Source organism: Phalacrocorax aristotelis, chromosome Z (assembly GCF_949628215.1).
Source record: "Phalacrocorax aristotelis chromosome Z, bGulAri2.1, whole genome shotgun sequence".
NCBI classification, from domain to species: domain Eukaryota; kingdom Metazoa; phylum Chordata; class Aves; order Suliformes; family Phalacrocoracidae; genus Phalacrocorax; species Phalacrocorax aristotelis.
In genome coordinates this window covers 27,558,653-27,581,058 of record NC_134311.1, presented here as the reverse complement: position 1 = coordinate 27,581,058, position 22,406 = coordinate 27,558,653, and the positions used below count along the sequence as shown (strand labels likewise).

The 22,406-nt window shown below is 42.6% G+C and overlaps 2 protein-coding genes across 2 annotated transcripts; both read right to left on the bottom strand.

The window, feature by feature from the left end:
* Window positions 1–530: 530 nt before the first annotated feature.
* On the bottom strand, window positions 531–2,847 carry ATP5ME (ATP synthase membrane subunit e). The gene is made up of 4 exons (XM_075078830.1): window positions 2,697–2,847; window positions 2,463–2,517; window positions 2,049–2,147; window positions 531–665 (listed from the first exon to the last, which is right to left on the bottom strand). Exons 1-4 carry the CDS (start codon window positions 2,730–2,732, stop codon window positions 640–642), a joined length of 216 nt encoding a protein of 71 aa, XP_074934931.1. The 5' UTR covers window positions 2,733–2,847; the 3' UTR covers window positions 531–639.
* A 4,684-nt stretch (window positions 2,848–7,531) lies between these two features.
* TMEM175 (transmembrane protein 175) lies at window positions 7,532–21,537 on the bottom strand. Its single transcript, XM_075078418.1, has 10 exons — window positions 21,296–21,537; window positions 20,743–20,781; window positions 19,570–19,667; window positions 17,566–17,617; window positions 16,280–16,315; window positions 14,981–15,064; window positions 14,164–14,328; window positions 12,788–12,866; window positions 10,885–11,026; window positions 7,532–10,344 (listed from the first exon to the last, which is right to left on the bottom strand). The coding sequence occupies exons 1-10, from the start codon at window positions 21,476–21,478 to the stop codon at window positions 9,681–9,683; spliced, it is 1,542 nt and encodes a 513-aa protein (XP_074934519.1). The 5' UTR covers window positions 21,479–21,537; the 3' UTR covers window positions 7,532–9,680.
* Window positions 21,538–22,406: the final 869 nt, after the last annotated feature.

Sequence of the window (22,406 nt, the reverse complement as noted above, 5' to 3'; positions counted from 1 at the left end):
CCACCTGCATAGCTAGTCATGTCATAGAAAAGAGACAGACTACAATTTGACTGCAACTTGTTCTTAGTTTTGGGGAACAACATTTGACTGTTTGTTAAATCTGAAGAGGTATGTGGTTGGAAATATCTACCTACTGAGTCAGCACTAATTCCTCAGATCTCAGCATGGCTTGACAAGTCACAATCAAATTTGGCTGCACTGTCAAATGCAAGAATTATGCAATATTCCACTGGGGTAAAGAAGCTGAAAAAAGATGACAGTAACTCCCTGGTCATGCCATTTAAATAATAGGTTTAGGCAGCCAGTGCCATGACAGCTTCCCCACCTTTCCAGATATATCAAATGATACGTATTTTCTCATCACAAGCATCACCTATGAGTAACAGGTGGAGTGATTGGCTGTTGCTGGAGGAATACAATGGGATGTTTCAGCTGCAGCAACAGCCAGCTTGTGACAAATGCTTCCTGTCACATTCTCTAAGTACTTCTGCTGCTGTTCTGTGCAATTCACTCAAAAAATCGCAACCAAGTGGTATAAGCACTTTATTGATAGAATAGCATGCAGAGTCCACCAACCACTGAACAGTTCAGAGTCTAGCCATGTGTTTCCATGAGTGAAATCACGATCCAATCTTCTGTTCATTTCAGTATGGACTCTTCACTTGCTAGAAGGTAAGAAAAAACAAACATATTTAGGACTACTCGTCACTCCCATGCAGTACCAAAACATGCAAAGCATTAGTGGAATCAAAGGCTACCTTTAAGTGTGCCATTTCCTTCTAGCCAGTTTTTATGATTCCCGCTTCTGCTTATTCAAGAGAAGTGTATCTCATTGCTTCTGGGTAAACGCACTTTTTTGGCTTACTCATTACTAAATGACAGTTTTCTGAACTGACAATGCGAATAGGCCCAGAAAAAGCTATCATTACAAATACATCCAGTTATCCATCTTTGAAGAACAACCTTCAACAAACACGTTGCACTGAAGTTTTAACAACTGCTTTTCTAACTGGAAAACCACTGTTGGGAAAGCAGACCGGTCATCTGTGTGCCTCTCTTAAATACATTAAACATTCTCAAGAAATAATCACCAAATTCCATTATTAAGTGGAGTAGCAGCACTGTAGTACAGGCTCTATCTCCAAATACACAAAGTTTCAGCTAAGCTAGAAAACATGTGTGTTGTTCATTTAATTTTAGAAGGTTTCGTTCAACATTAGGCTTGTTTAGGACAATGCAAATGTCATTATTTCCCTGGGAAATAGATACTAAGTGTGTAGCTGCACCAAGACCAGCTTGCGTTATTAATCAATTTGCTTGGAGTTTGTCTTAAGTATTATGTCCACCTAAAAAAACCTAGGTGAATTCAAGGCAAAGAACACACTCATCTAAGGCAGGGGGAGGAATCCTGTTAGAAATGCACAGGGCACCCAAGACATAACCTTAAGGATGAGGGAAAGCATGCTGCGGCAGGGAATGAGAAAAAAGAAGCAGCACTAATCCAAATCGATCCCTTCAGCCTATTCTCTTCATATGAGAGATACAACAAATGAAGCTGACCTTTAACACCACACTAGTGATACCACTTAAAAGTCTGAGCTGTAATTACAAGCAGTTGGCTAGGACTTCTGATTTAGATCATCAGTCACAATTGTGAGATTTTTGTACTGCATGGAGAAAAGGGATCGTAGGATTGCTGCATCTAGCTGAACAAGGGACATCTGAGCAGTTAATACACCGTTCCAGTTAATTCTCACAGAATAACCAACAGCTTTTAGCAGTTTGTTTTCTCTGTGGAAATTCAGATTGCCATTTAACAAGGCCTGTTTGGTTGCAAGTGTTTTTAACTCTTCCTCTACTGACGCTTACATTCTGAACAGCTTCTCAAATAGCTATTTAGCCTTCACACAGCCCTAACCACTGCTCCATGCATCCACGTGGGCCTGCAGCCCACTGGCTGTAAGCCTGAATTTCTCTTAAAAACACAGCAGTCCACTGGCAAGCCAGTGCGTGTGCTGCGGGATGCGTAAGTTAAACTGAGGGACTACCTTCTGCAAGCTCTTTTGCAATCCGCTCAAGTTCTTCACGTTTCTTTTTCTCTTCATCCTCTACCCTTCTCTCTTCTTCAGCAATCGGCTTTAGGTAGTCTGTCATTAACACATTCGCTTTAAAACGCAATTTCTACAAGCCGGCACAAAGCTCTGCGCCTGCTAGCTCACTCAAAAAGGAAGAAAGAGCAAACAGTTTCGGGGGCACAAATGCCCATTTCACACGAGTCCGTGGCTCCGAACCAGCAGGAGCCCGCCTCCGCGGGCCCCCGGCAGGGCCAGGCCGCCCCGCTGCGGCGGGGAGGGGGCGGAGAGGGGCCGGGCCCGCGGCTGCGCGGCCGCCACCGGCCGCCTCAAGGTGCCCTTGCGGGCCACGGGAGGGGGGGAGGTGGCCGCCCGGGCCGCCGCACTCACCGTATCGCTTCTTGCCGTAAATCATCCCCACCAGCAGCGCCGAGTACCGGGTGAACTGCGGGGACAGAGACAAGGCCGCGCCCTGCGCTCAGCTCCCGCGCAACGACAGGACAGGCCCGGCCAAGGCCCGGCCCGGCCCGCCACCTCCCCCCCCGCCCCTGCCGGGGCCGCCGGCCGCTCCCCCGCCCTGGAGGGCACCTACGCGGCGCCGGGGCAGTCGCCCGCCGCCCTCACCTTGATAAGCGGCGAGACCTGCACCGGCGGGATCATCCTGGCGGCGGCGGCGGCAGCGGCCGGACGTGACGGCTGCAGGGCGGCGGCGGCGGCGGGGCGGGAGGCGGGGAGCGCTCCGCCCGGCGGCGGGCGGGGCCGCCGGAGGGGGCGGGCGGCGCGGCGCGACGCGACGCGCTCGGTCCGTCCCTGCCCGGCCACGCGTCATCCCGGAGCGACGAGCTGCCGCCTCCCGACATGGGCCGTGCTCGTTCCCCCCTGACAGAAGGTGGAGGAGCCGCCGGGGGAAGGGGCGGGGCGGACTTTCCTCGGCGGGGGGAGGGAGGGGCGGGGGCGCGCCTGGTCCCGGCCGGCGGCTGCCCCCGCCCGGCGCCGGCCCGGAGGAGCGGCAGGAGCCGCCCCTTGCCTGTTCGCCGCGGGGGGCAGCGTCACGTCAGTAGGGTGCGCTTCTGCGTTTCGTTCCTGAAGCGTGACATCAAGCTGTCACGTGGTGCCGAGCGACTAAGGAACCTCGATTGTGTTTCGTATTCACAAAATTAAGGAAGCTTAGTCTTAGCTCATTAGTGCCACCATTTTAAAATAATTTAAATCTTTAAATCCTAAACTGTAAAGTTAAACATCGCGGCGAAAGCGTAAGGATATGATTGTTAAGCTCCCTGGAAGCTATTGGCCTGTGTTGTTTTCTGCTAATCAAGCCACAGGTAATTGAAATTCTTTCACTGAAATGAAAGGTCTGAAATGTTTTAAGGGAGCCGGTTGGAAGATTCTCAATATTCAATTCATTTGTAGTATTGTCACCAATATCGGCAATAAAACCACGTAACACCAATGTAGTATTAAGAAGCAAGCATTCTTTAGTACGGTGCCGGGTGCACGGGGGATAGTTCCTCCTAGCGTGCATGCCACAAGTCGCGATAGACAAAGCTTATATTGCTCAGTTATATACATACGCATTAGATTTCCTGGAAGTAATTATAATACTTGCGTCTCAATTACCCATGCATTTTAAGTCCCTTAGGAGCCCCTGAAGGTGGTCTCCAGTGGTCCCTAGTGGCTTGCTGAAGGGGTGTTTTTTGTGTCCTTTCCATGAACTCGATGTCCTTCCACACACAGTCATGAGCTGGCCCATTGAGTAATGTTGTCACAGTGTATTGCGAGGTGCGTTGGTTTCAGCTGGTGTTCTGACCCTTATCTAGGTGGAGATGTCCTTAGTTCCTTTTGCCTTGGTTTCAAATGGCGCCTGCTGCTGGATTGTTTACATCCCTCCAGGAACGTTCCCCATCAGGCTTGCGAAGATTATTTCCTTGAGCGCATTCTTGCCTGAGGCCCCTTACAAAAGTATCATGAAGTTTTTTTAATTACTGTCGTATGTCCTACCCCAGTAAGACCTGAAAGTGCTTTCACAGATGAAATGTATGTAACCCGTCACTTTTTTTTTAATGTTTCTTTTATTTATTTTGAATAGCAAGAACTCTGAGAGACACTTGGAGCATTACAAATGAGAGGTCACTGCTGGATGGATATCACTTTAGTTCCAGACACCAATGTCGGTTGTTAATGCCGTGGCAATTCACCACAAAGATCAATGCCAAGTCAGTAACAAACCAGTTACTAGTGGCACAGTGACTGCCTGTTCAGCCACTTCTGTCCAATGTGTGCCCAGGTGAGAGTTCTAAAATCCTTAAATACCTGACAGTGGCAAAATTTCAATTAAATGCTGTAACCTCCCAAACACAAAGCAGCAGTGGTATAGCTAGGAGTCTTTATGCTGATCTCCAAAGAGATCATGCTGACTTGTAGACGGGTACTTGCAGAACCAGAACCCAGTCCGGCATTTCTCCAAATGCTAGTATACCAGTTTCAAAAGCTAACAATTCAAGTTAGATCATATATTATCCAGAATTGTTTTTCAGCTTACTGCTACAAAGAAAAAAGTTGCAAACTGTGATGGTCTTGAATTACTGAATCACTTATTTTGAGATACAGATAACTTTAATCAGCCACCTGACTAGCCTTTTCTGTGTACCACCAGCCTGAAGCGCCTTCTGATGACCCAGGATGACAAACTCTGCGCTGGCTGGGTTTTGTTACTCACATACGTGGGTGCTAAACACAAATTACTTTTAAAAAAGGAAGTAAGTCCCATACATTAAAAGCTCCAAACTCCTAAGACAGGGTATGAAAAAGAAGCATGTTTTACATCTTTCTAAAAAAATGAATTCTCCAGAAGGAGTATGTGGTAACAGTGGATTCTGCTCTTTAGCCTCTGCCTTTATGAATTAGCACTAACTCATTTTTTGAGCTTTTGATTTGCAGAAGTGCTTTTCTGAGTTACTGATGGAGTTTGACTTATTCAAAGCATCAAAATGCCTCATTTTTTAACGATTTTGAGCAATTAATTGAATGACATCCCTGTGCTGGATGTTTAAACAGAAAGCGCTAAAGCTCTGAGGAAAAATCACTACTGCCCTTCATTGCTTTTGATGATACACAGATAGAACAGATGACCTGGTCTTCCCCCACCAATGCAGCAGGCAGCTTGGACTACAGGCTGTGATGCTACACCATCACACATGGAGAAGGAGGGGTAAATGGCACCATGAGTCACCTGCAATAAAATCTCAAATTATAAGTGCTAAAGGAGATCTATGTTTTCTTCTCACCACAAACACATTTATCTTTGTGCCCCATTCAACAGTAGCAAACAAAGAGGTCACAGTTACCAAACTGAAGGCTGCAAACCAAGTTCCTACAGTGAATTTCAGCTTTGCACACTACTGTCGCGTACCATCACACTGAAGAATCAAACTGAGCAAGTCCAAAATTTCTGGCGACTGACTTTATTTTACTGAAAAATCCAATTGCAAGAGCTGCCCTTGGTTTATCAGATGCCAAACAGCAACTTTGACTATGTCTGCTCCAGGCTTGCCCCTGTACTCAGCACTGGTGAGGCCGCACCTCGAGTACTGTGTTCAGTTTTGGGCCCCTCAGTATAAGAGGGACATTAAGTTGCTGGAGCGTGTCCAGAGAAGGGCAACAAAGCTGATGAAGGGTCTGGAGAGCAGGTCTTATGAGGAGCAGCTGAGGGAACTTGGGTTGTTTAGCCTGGAGAAGAGGCTGAGAGGAGACCTTACTGCTCTTTACAGCTACCTGAAAGGAGGTTGTAGCAAGGTGGATGTTGGTCTCTTCTCCCAAGTTACTAGCGATAGGACAAGAGGAAATGGCTTCAAGCTGCATCAGGGAAGGTTTAGATTCAATATTGGGAAAAATGTTACTTACTTCAAGAGTGGTCAGGCATTGGAACAGGTTGCCCAGAGACGTGGTGGAGTCGCCATCCCTGGATGTATTTAAAAGGTGTGTAGACGTGGCACTTCAGGGCATGGTTTAGGAGACATGGAGGTGTTGAGTTGGTGGTTGGACTTGATGATCCTAGAGGTTTTTTCCCAACCTTAATGATTCTTTGATTCTATGAAACTTACACGGAAGTCTGAATTGTCCTAAGAAACAGCTTCCTGGTAAGCTGTAAGATAATTATTTGCACTAACTCAGTTGTTTTCAAATAAAATGGAAAAAATGTAAACCATTTACAATGTTTATTGTGATTAATCACAAATCCTGTCTCTGCAAAGAACTCCAGCTATGACTGTTACTTTTTTATAGTGAATGAAGAGCTCTGTATGTTCATCATTATTCTGAAGGCTGCAAACTGAAGCTGCACCCTTCAGCAGTCTTCTAACAGAATTTTCAGTCAGCAGTATTTGTTATGGAAGGCAGAGATGGCAGGGCTGCAAGAGACTGTTAACGTCTTTTCAGGTCTTGAATGGATTAATCTTGAACCTGAATCCACTAACAAGGCCAACCGGTCTGAACAAAGCAGCTGGTATTATAGAATCACAACTGTGAACAATTCAGACAAGGACTTTGGACAACAGACTTCTCAAATACCCTCCCTCCCATGTATGACCATGTTCTGTCCAACCTGACCTATTCATTTTCCTGACTGGCAGTACCAGTACCACAGGCGAAGAATTTCAATGTCATTAGAAGGGAAGTTTTACTGCAATTTTTTACTGCAATTTTCTCCACTTTCAGGAGATTTAATTAAAATCTTTTTTTAATTAAAACTATCGCTCTGGCAAGGAAGGCCAGCAATCTTCTAGACTTTGGAACCAAGTGCTGCTGGCAGGTCACAGGAGGTGACCGGTGAGAGCATATCCAGCGTGCTGTGTCTGGCTCTCCCCACCCTGGCACAGGAGAGGCGTGGGCATTCTACGGAGAGTCCACCAAAGGCTGATGGAGACAACGGCAGGGGCTGGAGCATGTCTCACAAGGAGAGACTGAGAGAGCTGGGACTATGCAGCCTGCAAGAGAAGGACTGGGGGGGGTCTTATCAATGTTTATGAATACCTAATGGGGAGGAGCAAAGAACAAGCCACTCTTCTCAGTGGTGCCCAGTGGCAGGATGAGAAGCAAAGGGCACAAACTGAAATACTGGAAACTCCTTTTAAATGGAAGAAAAAAGAACCCTTTTTTTTTCTTCCTCTTAAGGGTGACTGGACACTGAAGCAGGTTGGCCTCTTGAGCCCTTAGCAACCAGCTCTAGCTGACCCTGGGGGATAAAAAACCAGGCTTCTCCCTTAAAACAGGAGGGATGGACTAGACACTCTCCAGAGGTCCCTTCCAACCACATCCATTCTATGATTATTATAATTTTAAATGTTTCACTTCAATTCTTCCAGAGGCAAACACCTGTGGTCATCAGTAATTCTGTAAAGAAGGGCTAGTTAGTTAGATCTGGGAATGTTTCTTCTACTTGAGAATCACACAATTCAAATTAATGCCTCGTTCTGAAATGCAATTTATTTCTCCAGAACTTACCAAAACTATCAAAATGGTCATAAACCAACTCTGTTTATACAAAAGTTTAGGTTCTGAGATATTACTAAATTTGGTTTGAGTAATGACTACAAGCCAAAAAATTGTTCTTGCTGCAGAAAAAATTACTTGCAAGTGGGGTTAAAAAAAAAAAGGAAAAAATGCATTAGCCAGCCATTACAGTTCCTTGTAGTATTTATACATTGCAATTCAGTGCTCTTCAAAGCACCCCTGTAAACATTGGAATGAAACTCCTTGGTCAGATTCCGTTTCAGGTCTCATTTTCTTCAACTACCAACAGAAGCAGAATCAGCATTTCTTTCCATGACATTAAAAGCTTTTGGGTGTTTCACACAAAATCACAGAATGGCTGAGGTTGGAAGGGACCTTGATGATTTTGAAGGAAACAAAAAATAAAAACATGCCCAACATAATTCTAAATGTAGACATCAGATGTAAGTTTTCAGCTGCAGAGCAGAAATAAAGGGCTAGAAGCTTTTTTCTTTTCACTGATTGGAATTTATTACAAATACATATATTCACTGCTTGTTATGTGCCTGATGCACATAAAAACAAAATTGTACAGAACCAAAAGTGCTCTTAAGTACCAGAAAAACCTTGTGATACACAACACAATGCAGAATCCTACTGCAAGCCACTTAACCTTGAGCAGGTATAAATCCCCTTGAAGAAGAAGTAGGTAATACTAACAATTACATATTGATACCAAGGTGCTTCAAACTAAAAGCACAAGTGCTTTCAGGACTGATCCCAACTGAAACAAGATACCTGAATTGGTTTTCACTAACAATTTTAAAATTTTATTTTTAAATTTTTTGAAGAGGAACAACAGGATCCCTCAAGTGCATTTAAATATGGGATTAAAGTTATCAGGCACTAAGACAGTTCAAGATACAAACTAATGGCTCTGCCAAAAAGAAATGTAAAGGCTTTCAGGGCAGCCAGAGGCTACATGGCTTTGCCAACTTCTTCTGAACAGCTCTCTAGAGGGTAACGTTTGATAAAGCATAAAGGTTATCAAACTGCAAAGTGTAAAAAAATTCAACGTGCCACGGGCTGGGACTCCTACAGGGTTGGTTTCTTCTGCTCTCTTGCTGAGGATCAGAAATCTGTGGGATCCCTTAGACTCTACTTACGGAAAAACTCAACTCCCTTACCTGATGGGGAACACTAACATGTGGCGGGAAAGTCTCACACTCTCTCTGACATCATGCCTTCAGAATAACAGAAGGATGTTTCTTTCAATAGGCATGGAAACAGACACACAAAGCCTGAGACATCCAAACCTTTCATTTCAGATGAGCAGATGCTTCAGAACTGAAAACAAATTTACCTCTAGTCCCATGGCACTTTGAGTATCTTCCCTCAGAGATACCAAAGCTAGTTCAAACCTTGGATACACATCCACATGAATTCTCATTTGTTAAATACATCCATTTTAAAATAACAGATATGCCTGAAGAACTTGTGTTCAGGTAGCCTGGAAGACTGCATAAGGGTCACAACTGCAACTCCCATCTAAAGTCATGCTCAGAGCCACCCAACACAAGTAGTTTTCAAAATGCCATCAGAAGTTTGTGACTATGCAGAAGAGACATCGTAACCACTAAAAAGAAAAAAAATGAAGACCAGCAACCTGTATGCACAAGTGTTCTACCATGATACACTATAAAGAAATCCAGAGGTCTCCATGTCTTCAAAGCCCTCCCTCTTTTACAGCAGTACAACCAGCCTCTGTACTTGTGTTTGGCTGCCATAATGACTGCCATGTCAGAAAAAAGGGCATTTTGCTGAGCATCTACTTGTGCACTTCTTAATTGATCATCACTGCAGTTACATGTCAAGCAGCATTTTTTCCAAAAGGGTAACTCTAAAGGAAAGGGAACATGCTTTTCTTTGTATCTCCTATTTACCAAATTTTTTCAATTACAGGTTTTGGAGAACAGGTCTCAGGCATGACCAGCTGAAAAATATGCCCCAGTTATGACCAGCGCGGGCTTTGGTTTAGACCAATATAATCCATACATGAAGATAATGTGAGTTAGAAGAACTGAAGTTCATGTTATTACTTCACATGCACTGCACGGAAATTTAGGACAGTGTTTCAGTAGGAGGCAAACATGCCTCCTCTTCTTCTAACAGTACAACCTTCCGTGTGGAGAGAGACATCACAGACTTTATGACAGTTAAAGAAATTCTAACAAAAATGCGCAGGGCAAGAAAAGCAAATGGGATTACAATCTGCATAAGATGGAAAATTGCTGTGCTAAATTCACTTAACAAGCACGTTAGAAAGAAGGCCCCAAGGCTTACACAAGGGTAGAGAGCCAGCTTGGCAAACATGAATGCATGCTCCTTGCCACCATACCTAGCAAAAGGATGCAAAGTTTCCCTTTCATGGAGGAGGGCTGTAGTCCATATTGCAAACTGAAATATACTGGCAAAGAAAGTGATAACACAGCTGACCTGAATGGCTTCTATTTCATTGTGAGACTTCTCTGCAAATTCACTGGTCAGCTGGTAAGCTAGTGGAAGCCCACCGATAAAAGCCAATGAAAGTATGTTAAGCAGTTCCATTAACCGTGTAGCTTTTGTTATGGAAAGGAAAAGTGAATGATGGACAAACCACAGGAGACCAATTGTTACAAACGAGCCAAAGTAAGCAAGGTAGTTTGGCCCATATTCACTTAAAGCTTCAAGAAGGCTGCCATGGAACTTCTCCTCAACTTCTCTGGGATCAGGGACGTTGTCTTCACTGTGGAGAGAAAACTTACTTTACTTTGCATATTACCATTATAAAAACACAGCTGGAGCAACACTGAACTATGTTGCTTTACTCTGAGGAAATAGGGAACACCAGGCATCCACTTTGTGGTTCTCTTATTTGTAGCTTACAGCATTTCAAATAACAGCTCTGCAAATAAATTAGATCTGAAAGGAAATCTGAAAGTAAGTTGGCATTCCCTTAGGTTAGTGAAATAAAGTTGCCACAGTGACTACACAGATTTTGCTGATAAAAGCCCTTTATCTGAAAAAATGGCTAAGCAAAAAGGAAACTTTATTCTTCAAGACTCTACACCCCAATATACATAAAATAGACTGATGATCACTACTGGAATGTGGGCGCTAGAAATATCTTTTGTTTGTGTTCTATATCTTTCTAGAAAATCATACTTAAAGTAACCACTGCAGGTTTTAGAAGTCAAAGACAATGTTTGGTTAATTTTATTTCCTCAAATATTATATATAGACATATGTAATAACAAAAAGTGTAAGAGGCAATACAAAGCCTTACCATATATCCAAAATGAGCAGGGTTGCTACAATAGCATAGACTCCATCACTGAATGCTTCCACCCGTTCCTTACTCAGAGGCTCACTCAGGTAAAAAGTGAAGGTTTCTAAGCTGTGATGTTCCTCCTCTTCATCTCTCTGACCTGGAAACAAATCCAGATGTTTACTAATGAAAGACAAAACCAGGTAGTATAGAACAAGGTAGTTACACAACCTGCTGTGACCTCCCTTCCTCTTTCTCCCCACCTGCCAAAATCTTTCTGTAGAAAGAAGGGTGCTGTTCATCCACAAAGGTCAGTCACTCCACTTTTTTCGGCAGCCATGCCTCTCCCTGAAGTTCATGTTGCTTTCAGGACAACACGTGCTTCAGGGACAAAAAAGCCCTGTCCTTTAAACTGTATGGCAGATCATTCTCACCAAGTGAATAATGACTGAAAGCTGTAATTGAACAAAATATTTGAGCTAAACACATCAGATGTTATACCTATTAGGGAAACCCAATAGCTGTATGTCTTCTAAGACAGTGTGGAGAATTTATACAGCATGGGAGAAAAAACTCACTGGAGCGCAGGGGCTGCACTGGGACATCAAATCGCCTGCTTTAAAATAAATTCAGTCTTTGGTCAAAAGGTGGAGCTCTGGAGTTTTTATAGGAAATATCAAACACATCCCTAAAGACTGGACTCTGAACTGCCCAGATAGCCAAGCTGCACCACTTCAGGAGTATAGGCTGGACAAAGATAAAGCTTACAGCTCCCAGAGGAAGTAAGGAGGGGAACTGAATGAAAAGCAAGTGTAATCACAACTCAGTCAATAGAGCAGTAATTTATGTCAGCCATCTGACAGGGTGAGATGTACACAGACATGAGGTGACTGCAAACCGCAGTGCCGCCATCGCAGCCAGCAGAGGCAGTATTTGTATGTGTTTATTCTCTGGCTCTGAGAGCCTGGCCATAGCCATTTCAGAGCATTTCTGCCTCCCTGTCTATTATTGCTGCCGCATGGGGGAGTCAAAAGTATGTTCCCATTTGCAGTGTACACAGATGTACTGGCTGAACAGCAGAAGCACAAAGATACTATTCTTCTGACTCACCTCGGGAGTACTGATTCTAAAGACATGATCTGTTCAGTGTTGTTGTGGTCATTTTACATTGCTTTCAAAGAGGGACACTCCACCTTTTGGCTAAGTAGATTGCACGATACCACCTTCTGCTTTACTTTGGCACTGGCAATCTCCTCAGCAGAGTTTAAGAGCAGCTCTGGCTGTTGGTGTGGCTGTGCAATTGTTAGTGCTGACACAAGGGGGGAGAAAGAACATAAGCAAGGGGCATGAGGGAAGGAAGCATGGATTTAGGCTTACCTAAGCCATGTATGAAGGCACACCTTTAGACCACAGCAGTTAGATTACTGAGATTTAACACCCTAAACAGTTAACTACCCTGAAAAAGTTTGATTTATAGCTGCTTTGCTTGCCAGTTTGAAAATGTAGGACCATACTGTATTGCTGGAAAGAAAGTGATACAGGCATAGAGCTTGCTTGCTTTATTCTTCAATTCCCATGCTCCCTTTTTAGGAGGGAAAACAGATAGATGGCCTGCACCCATCATTCATGTACTTGTGTGTATGTGTGCATGCATGTGCATATTCAGCACAAACCAGAGAGGTTTTGCACTCAGAAATGATGTTTGAATGTGTTGTGCCTTACACAAATCTCATCACAAATTAAGGGAAACCAGGGAGTGAGGGAGAAACTGTTTGGAAGCACAGCAATAAATCCCAAAATCACTACATTCCAAGACTAAAAATGGAAGTAGAATAAAATCACTTCATTCCAGGCTGTTTGGATAACATGTTGACAAACTAATAACATACCTGAACATACTCCTATGAATATTGTTACTCACCGACAATCTTGGTTTTACACCATGTAATGAATCGAGTGAGATGCGGAAAAACGATTACGAGACCAAGAAGTACATAAGACTACGGAGAGGAAAATGAAGAGAGTTTAAATTTCCTTATAAAAATATAAATCACCTTCCAAGTTTAATATGAAATGATTACTCTCAATCTTGAGAAGAACAAATCTTGTCTTTATGACATGGAAAAGCCTCATCTGAAATGCACAAGCACCTCCTGAATATTGCATGTGCAACCTAATGCTGCTTTTTGATAGCTAATTTAGTACCAGTAACGGAGCAAGCTAAAACAAGAAGGGAACTAATTCTGCTAACAAAAACGCATTAATGACTTTGTTGGAAGTTGGAGAACTATCCCACGTGATCCTTATGAATCCCTTCCAACTTGAGATATTCTATGATTCTACTGCTTGTTTCCTGAAGACACCTCAGTGGGTCATAAGTGGTTCACAGGTTTTGTGCAGGTCTAAGCACAACAGTAACTTGGAGACTAATTTCACTGTCACTAACGGCAAAAGAAAAGACACTAGTGAACAAGGCAAGGGAGAAGGAGGAAGTAAGGGTGTGAGAGTTAAAATTAGGCCTTTTCATGGTTGGACTCAGAACCGTCCCTTTTAACGGCAGCAACCTGACTCCTCCCAAATTTGGGAATTATTTAAACAATGCTAATTCCCATAGAATCTTTCTCAAAATTCAGTTAAATCCACCTTTTCCTAAAGATCAAGACAGAGGAAAGGAAGCTCAGGATACATCCAAAAAACAGATTTCAGTTCCAAACAGGAGTTTTGAGAAAGATAAAAGCTATTAGTAAGCAGGAGCAACTCACTGCCATTTAATAAAGATGGCAGAGAAGAAGGCTGTGTAAGAGCAGGCCTTAGCCAAAAGCATTTGTTTTAGATGCAGGTTGGCTAACTGGTCTGCTTATTCAATTTGCTCTTACACCCTGAGTTAGTTCAGCGATTATATTCACTTGTCTTCAATTTGTACAGTGTATTGTTTATTTCATGTAACCTTCCACATTATCTTACCTACTTACTATGAGCAAGACACTAAATTACTGTTCAGAAGACCTGTTTCTAATTAAGAGAAGGATTAAAAAAAAATCAGGCAGAGCAAGTAAAGCAAATACTGTATCAGAATATTCTTTCAAAACTATCCACACTCATGGATCAAATTATGGATTGGTATCTGTGAACCGAACACTTTCAATGCAAAACAGCAGCCATGATTACAACACCACAGAACTGGCAACTAAGAAGGTCTGCATATTTAACATGGACATCATTATTTTAATACACAGTCCTAAATATAACTAATATAAACTGCTGCAACAAAGTTTTCAGTTGACTGGGAGAACTTACCAAAGGAATAAAGAAAAAAGAAAAGACAGCTGCTAAAAAGCACAAAACCGGTCCTCTTAGGATGATCTTTAAGATACGACGTTTATAGAAATTCTGATTTTCAGACACCTGTATCTGTTGATTCAGTAAGTGTGGGTGATAGAATCCATATGCTACTATCACAGCCTGCAAGAAGAGCATTACTGAAGTTATTACATACGAGTATATGCACCGTTTTCAAATATAAAACTATTAAACCAGTATATGCCAAAGCACTTTCAACCTTATTCTTCACTCCCACATGGAGGGCTGATCTTAGAGTCTAAGATTTCACAATACGTTGCATGTCATGATTTTAGTCTCCTCTGCAGAGCTTGTCAGACCACGCATCTTGTATGAACAGCAATGGACACCTCCACAGTAAGGAACAGAAAGCAACAAGGCACTGCACCAGGAAAAAACCAGTGCCACTGCGCTGAAGCTGAAAGCCCATGTTCACTGAACCACCACTGCACAGCTCAGTAAGAACTTCAGTAGGAAAAGTCAATTGCTATTTCCTCAATGCATTTTTAAGGAGTGGGAAAGGAATTACTATTCTGGGTACTTTGAGGTCAGCTGCATTTTAGTTGCATAAATCAGCTTCACAGGACAGTGGCAATGCAAACTTGCATCTTATATACAGATACTATATTATCACAACAGGCACAACTTTGAAAAAGAATGCTATACAAACACAAAAGACATTTGCCAATTTATACACATAGTTAAGAAATGTAATTTTAGTTCTACCCAAGAAAATATATTTAAAAATGAAAATGTAAACAGTTAGCTCCAATACCTGTATAAGGCCAATGACAACAGCACAGACACTGAACAGGAAAATGCCAAAAGGTACCTCTGGAAAGGAGGCCATTAAGGAAAACTAGAAAAAAACACAACTAGATCAAATATTTAATTAAGAAGCAATGTAGGAATAACAGTAGAGTAACAGAAGCACTCTTCATTCAATACCGCAACTCAAAAACCTAAATAATGCTTTGCATTTCAATGTAATTCCACTAATTGCAATTTCTAGCCACAAATACATGTACACATCCCAACCGAAGGCATCTGGAGAGATGGCTTTGCTCTCATGTTGATAGTACAAAACCTTAACCTCTCTGACACTCTGTCTCCGTAATAACTACAGTCTGGCATGTAGCTGAGCTTAAAGTTTAAGTGTTTTCAGGGGACAAGATCTTTATAGCTGTGAAAATTCTTGATATTAGGATAGCTTTTTAAATTTTTTAATTTCTCTACCTCCATGGCTCCCTGTTGTATTAATTTCTGCAGCTTCATTAGGGAAAAAAATAAAAGCAGGGAGTAGTATTAGGGTAACATTGACAACTTTCAAAAAATTATTTAAACTTCAAGGCAAAGTAAAAGTATGTGCTCTTGCTGATAAAGACCATTTTACTGGCCCCAGCCTTATTCTTTGCAGACTAATATATAACACAGATACATCCAGAGAAACAGGTGCCAGTCATACAAATCTGTTCTACACATACAATAGAAGTCAAGATGCACTTTAAACATCTTGTTTTGCTCTGCTAATATGGTGTTCATTTTCAAATATTCTTTCTAGGTCTAAAGGTCGTTGTCCAGAAATTGTGCAGAACATCAAATTTGAAGATTTAAAAAATGAACGACTGACTGCCAGACTGGCTGAGTAAGTCAAAACTGATACCAAAACCTCTGTCTAGATTACAAAAGGAAAATGTTCTGTCAACTAAAGTCGAGTTTGAAACACAGCTTTAGTTCTCTTACAAAATGCAAACTTTTCATCATGCAACTTTGGAATTTTTCAATACAGCTGTTTTTTTAAAAGAAATCATGGGGAACTATGACTTCCCATGATTACAATTTTTCTTCAACAATACCCATTTTCTGGCAGGTCTATAACATGCAGTAGCTGAAGGTTATAACATGTCTTCATGAATTTTACAAAAGTACGGCTTAACTATTACAATGAATTCAAGGTTTAGACTATATTTATAAAACTTTTCTGGGTTTCTGAATACTTTGGTAAAGTCTTTCCTAATAAATGAATTTTAAAATCCTGTAATTTAAACGTGTCAAATTTTAGAAAAGTACTTACTGTGTACGGCAAGAAAGTTATAATCATCATGCAAGCCTAAAAAAGAAAGAACGTACTGAAACACTGGGTAAAATACAATACAAGCAATTCACTTATTAAATATACATTCAGAGAATGCAACAAAAACAGACTAAATGCTCGTGGTGCTTCACAAAACCCCCACACTTCTGAGGTTGCTGAGTTTTGGCTTAACAAATGGCTAGTTCTGTACACATCTTCCATGTTTGCTGTCCAAACTGTGCAGGCTTGGTTTAGAAAACTTTACAGTTTTGTTACCGATACCACCAGTAAAAGTTTTGCTATGGCTCTTAACAGACTTCTTTCTAAAGTAGTAATGCCAAAAATATCACACCTCCTGAAGAGGTATTTCTGATTTGTCAAAGCCATCAATCTCTGATCACAAATATTTCATATATAAAAAAGCCAGATTAAAAAAACACCTCAAGCACAAAGAAATGCATTGCTTTCAAAGCTACAGGAGATAATAATAATTACATGCCTTAAGCTAGTCCTCTAACGTAATTTCCTGTAATGCCATCTCAGTATTTTTATTATCAAAATTGACTGTGTGGTTGCACACTGACAGAGAAAAGAATTTTAAACAATACAGTAAAATAAAAAAGCTCTGTCTGAAAGCAAGGATATGTTCTCCATTGCAGCGTCCCATTACAACTGTTAATAACCGGGATATTACAGGGTGGCTCGTTAAAAAACATATTCAAATGAAGAATTTTTAAGAGATAAGATTTAGGCAAGTATAAAGCTGAAAACACTGGTTCACAGAAATTTGTCTCTCAGTGGTAGTTTTTTCTTTGAAAGAGCCTATAATCCCCTGTTTCAACTAAGCTTCAGAATGAATTTCTGACCAACCTAAACAAATGACTGAAAATGTAACTGTAATTCAAACCTAACACTAAGATTTTTTGTCACAAAAGACATAGCATTTCATTCTCTTAAGCCTGGAGGATAGATAATTCAGTTGGACACAGATGAATAGAGTCAAAAGGTTTTGCCTTAGGTGCCTCTTCAGTTCCCTCAGATGAACTTCCGACTAACCTGTTGCAGAACTTCTTTTGGCTTACAATAAAACATGTGCAAGTTGAAAGCAAGTTAGTTATCAATCAGCCACTTTGGCAAGGAGGAATTCAAACTCTTTGTACCTTCCTGACTTGGAAATTTGGCAGAGTTACACTATTTAAATTACAAACTTCTGGATATGTAGAAAACAGACTTAAGAAAAAGTGACCTGTACTTGTTAAACATTCAGCATGTCTGACAAGACTCACCAGATTTAGAAGAGCGAGGACATCATCTATAAGCTCTATCACCTGAAACAACCTGTCAAGGCAAGGCAAGGTATCATGAACAAGCCAGCTCCCAAAATATGTTTTACAACACTGTATACAAAATTGTAGACTTATGATATTATAGTGGAACCTGATTTCCTTTCCTCCAGAATTTATACAAGTAGTTCAGGTGCTACCAAAATTCATTAGCTCAAACAGTAATTTCTTAGAAAAATCTGAAAAACAAGATATGAACAGTCAAGTACAATCATGGAGCAGTTATTAAGAACCTCACTTCTCTTTGAAGGACAACTGGCATATGATGTAGCAAACTGGCTTTTTTTTTTCCCCCTACTCTATCTTCCTCTACACCTGAAATTCTGTATTTACTTTGAAGTAAGTAAGAGCCAATTCATCTGTGAAGAAGTGATCCAGATGTCAGTTCTGACCCATTGAGTCACACAGCAAAAACCTAACAAGACAGTGAGCTACAAATGGGTATCATTCCTTGGAAAAGGGAAGACATAGGGTGATTTGGGAGCAGAAGTTGCAGACGATTCCCTGGAGGACTTGCCGGTTCACTATAGGATGAAATGCAGCCAAGTCACAGGGCAGGCCTCTGGTTTGCTTTCTCCCACAGCAGTTTGTTCCAGAACAGCTCTATCTTTTGCCACTTGACGCACCTGGGACAGGACAGCCAGCAAACTGCTAGTGTCCTGCCCAAGGCTTGGGAGCCACAGGACAACTATCATTAGCTGACAATGGATCACCTATCACAGGCAAGGCCTGGAACTAACTGGAGAATGACAGCCTGTGCTCGCTGCTCAAGCAAATGCTTCTGAAGCATGAACAAAGGCAGATTTTCACCAGCAGGCACTGTTCATGGCCTGCACAAGGACATGAACAAGTCCATTTGATACTCTGATGCCAAAATAAAAATATAGGCACCAGACAAAGCAATGGTGTGTAGGGTCCTGAGCCCTGCAGCAGCACTACACAGATCTTTCAGAGCAGATCCAGATGTTCAGAGACCACCCAGAGCCTCTGATTTTTCTTTGTCACACATGCCATTGTGAAGAGCTATTATTCTGATTTTCTCTGAATTTTACTTTGGAGAACAGAGGCAAGTTTGTGCTGTTAGGGCCAGAATATTTTCAGAATTTTAAGGCTTAAAATAACTCCTCCTGAAGATATAGCATAGTTATTATTACAGAAAGAGAATAAGCTTTCCTTCCAAACTGCTCCACACCTTGTTAATGACATTCCTGATCCACAGAAGAGTCACTAAGAATAGAACCCTCCACAAAACCCTGAACTATTCAAAGACTATGCCTCAGCATTTACTTATGCAAGCGAAGAAGAGTAACGTGATAAAAGCACTGATGTGAAGTATCTGCTTCAAGTATTGAATTACAGGTTGCACACCTCTATTAGAATGCAACCAATCCACTTACTTAGGAATGTAGTAACGTTTGTAAATTTCAAAATTCAAATGAAAACTGGCCTGATTCTAGTGTGATACCTGCACGTCGATTTCTTTTTAACTACCAAGACATGGGCAGGTGGCAGCATCCACAGCTCTATAAAATACAGCATCTGCAACATTACAATTGATTTTGTGAGAAGCACTGCTGAGCACTGAGACACAAGTTTTAGGACAGCTGTACTCTATCAGTTCCTCTATCAGTGTAGCACACAAGTTACAAAGTCATACTTTTTCACCATAATTAGAACTTTAATTCCATCTAGAACATGAAGTAAAATGAAGAGTAACTCTAATTTAAAAGATACTAATACTGGTTTTTCTCTGTATCACTGTGTCAGTTGTGTAAGAGTACAGTTATTCATTCCTTAGAGTAGCATTTCTTTATAATGAATTATTTGTATTATTCAACAAAAGACAATTCAGAAATAGATCAGCAAGGCAGATATGTATCAGACACATGGTTACCTCCTGTCCTTTTAAACAATAGTTTTTCTTGGAATTAAACACTGTGTTCCTACCTCACATGAGCTGCCCACGCCACTGTGACTATTAAGAAGGTCATCAAGTAGACTGCAATTTTTGCTAGAAGAAGTTGCTGAACACTTTCACCTAATTTCTGAAACAGGAAGTGACACCCAGAGGCAGAGAAAGGAAAGCAGAAGTTAAATGTTAGTGAAATTATTAGCAATATCTGCAGGGATGCACATATTTGAAGTTTTTTGGTTTTTTTAAAATATATTTTTTTAAATACCTGCCAAGAATGCAGTTTTCTTCCAACAATCTTTTTACTACCATGCAGAAGAACCGGTTAATTAGATGCTTGTAAGTATACTGAAATGTGTAGTTAGTGGCATATGATGTACCAACACATCTCCTACATCTGTAAAAGGGCCTCCCAATGCTCTGTTCACCTGTGATTCATTTATGCACTCCTTCATCGCTTTTACTGCATTTCAAAGGAGGGCCGGCCACAAAATGCCTCTTATTTTCTTAGCGCTGACTTCTGGAGTAGGAGCATCACACAGGGAAGGGCTTAACCACAGCCAATTTTGCATGTACCGCCACAATGGTTTAAACAGACTAATGTGGCGTATTTGCCCAGTTATGGATCATACTCGAGTTTCCTAAACTAAATGAGACAAAATATTTGCATCTAGGTCTGTTTTTAAGAGAAAAAAAAATGTGCTGAAAAAAAAACACCCTGTAAACTTTCTCAAAATATTGTTTCCTAAAATTCCTCATCTTTCAGAATTAGTTTATTTTCTGTAGTTGCCTTTTTCTACCTTTCCTATTCTCGTTACTCATATTATTAATCTCCTTTTAAAACCAGCATTCTGCTTGCACTATATAACTGGCTTCGGTAAGTGATGATGTATTACCAAAAAGAGCAGATACTTTCTGAAAAAAATGTTTTGGTCAGATGGGCAATTCATTATTCATACAAAAGTAACTGGATAAAATCTTTGGCCTACAATATACAGCTCATTCAGGCTTCACATCTCAACTTCTCCAAATTACACAGTTTTTCACCCAAAGTTCAACAGCTCCTCCCTAGGGGAAATTTCCATTGGCTTTGATGTTAATGTTTTGGGCTTTTTGAAAGTCTGGAACTTGAAAGGAAGTGGGAATGCTAAATTAAGATGTTACAAGTACTTGCAAGGACACAAGAAACAACAAAAGACATATGGTACCTGATCAGGATGTATTTTTGTGTGAGCCACAGGCAAAATCTGAAATAACAAAAGCTTATGAGTACATGGTATTCTTTTCCTTATTGAGAGCTTTGTTAACGTCTAAGAAACTTCAGGTGCCCGCAGATATTCCTGGATCACGTAGCTACTAACAGCCTGCGGTCCTGGATGCCGGAACCACTTTTCGGCCGCAGAGGGACAACGCGCAGGGACAACCGCTCCCCACGACCGCGCTCCGCTCCCGGGGCGGCCCGCCGCTCGCCGGCACACGGCCGCCAGGCTCCGGGGCCGGCGCCGTCATTTGGCAGCAGCGCGACAGGCTCGGGGCCGGAGGGAGCAGGCCAACACGGCTCCTGCAAACCGCCGGGCTGGCGGCAGCCCGCCGGGCCGAGAAGCGCACGGACCGGGCAGGGGCGCGGAGCCCGGACAAGCTGCGGCTGCTCTGGGGCTCTCCCTCACGCCGCCCAACGGCGGCCCTCGGGCCAGCCCGCCCCCGGCCTCGCCACCCCGCCGCTGCCGGCTTGGGCAGGCCCCACGGCCGGGCCGGGCTCACCATCACCGTGGCGATGATAGAGAGCAGCGCGTCGCTGTAGGCCAGCAGTCGGTGCGACGTCTGCGTGCTGCTCCCCAGCTCCAGCTCCAGCCCCCGGCCGCGCACCGGCACAGGCACCGGCACCGGCTCGGGTCCTACCACCCCGCCGCCGGGGCCAGGCGCTGCAGCCCTCGGAGCCGCCATGGCCCCGCTGCGCTCCGCCAGCGGCGGCGGCGAGGGCGGCCGTTGGGCGGGGCGGGAGCGGCGGCGAGGGCGGCCGTTGGGCGGGGCGGGAGCGGCTCTCCCCCACAGTTGCCCGCTGTGAGGCAGAAGCCGCCGGCCCCGCCCGGGGGGAGGACGCATGGCTGTTACGCGTTATGCGATGTGTTAACTACCACCACAGCTCCTTACAGCTGATGCATATACACCAAAGACTACACTTACAGAGCTTGTAGTGTCAGGAGATTCTCAGCTGTGTTTATATATCATATTTTAAAATCATCCTCTGAATTCCACAGCAACTTCCGCTCCCCCCTCGATTTTTGGTTTGGTTTGCTTTGGTTTGGTTTTACCAGCCTAACCAGCCTTCTCCCATCACTTCCAACTATTTGGCATTTGTTTTACGTGCTGCCTTCTGTCCTTTGGAGCTGTGAACTGGAGGCTTTTGGTTTATGTTCAGGTTTTTATTCTGTTGGCACATTTAGTTCATACCATGATAGTCTATTTGGAATATATAGGGCTTATGTCTCCAGTCAACTTGTGCGCTAACTGAAGTGATTCAAACCCTGTTGCAAAGTAGGTTTTGATGCCGTGAAAAGCCGAAATCAGGACTCAATAGTCTGCATAACTATTAAGTATGTATTCTTTATTGCAGTGCTGGACATACAGGGGATAGTTCCTCCTAGCGTGCATGCCACAAGTCGAGATAGAAAAAGCTTATATTGCTCAGTTATATACATACGCATTAGATTTCCTGGAAGTAATTATAATACTTGCGTCTCAATTACCCATGCATTTTAAGTCCCTTAGGAGCCCCTGAAGGTGGTCTCCGGTGGTCCCTAGTGGCTTGCTGAAGGGGTGTTTTTTGTGTCCTTTCCATGAACTCGATGTCCTTCCACACACAGTCATGAGC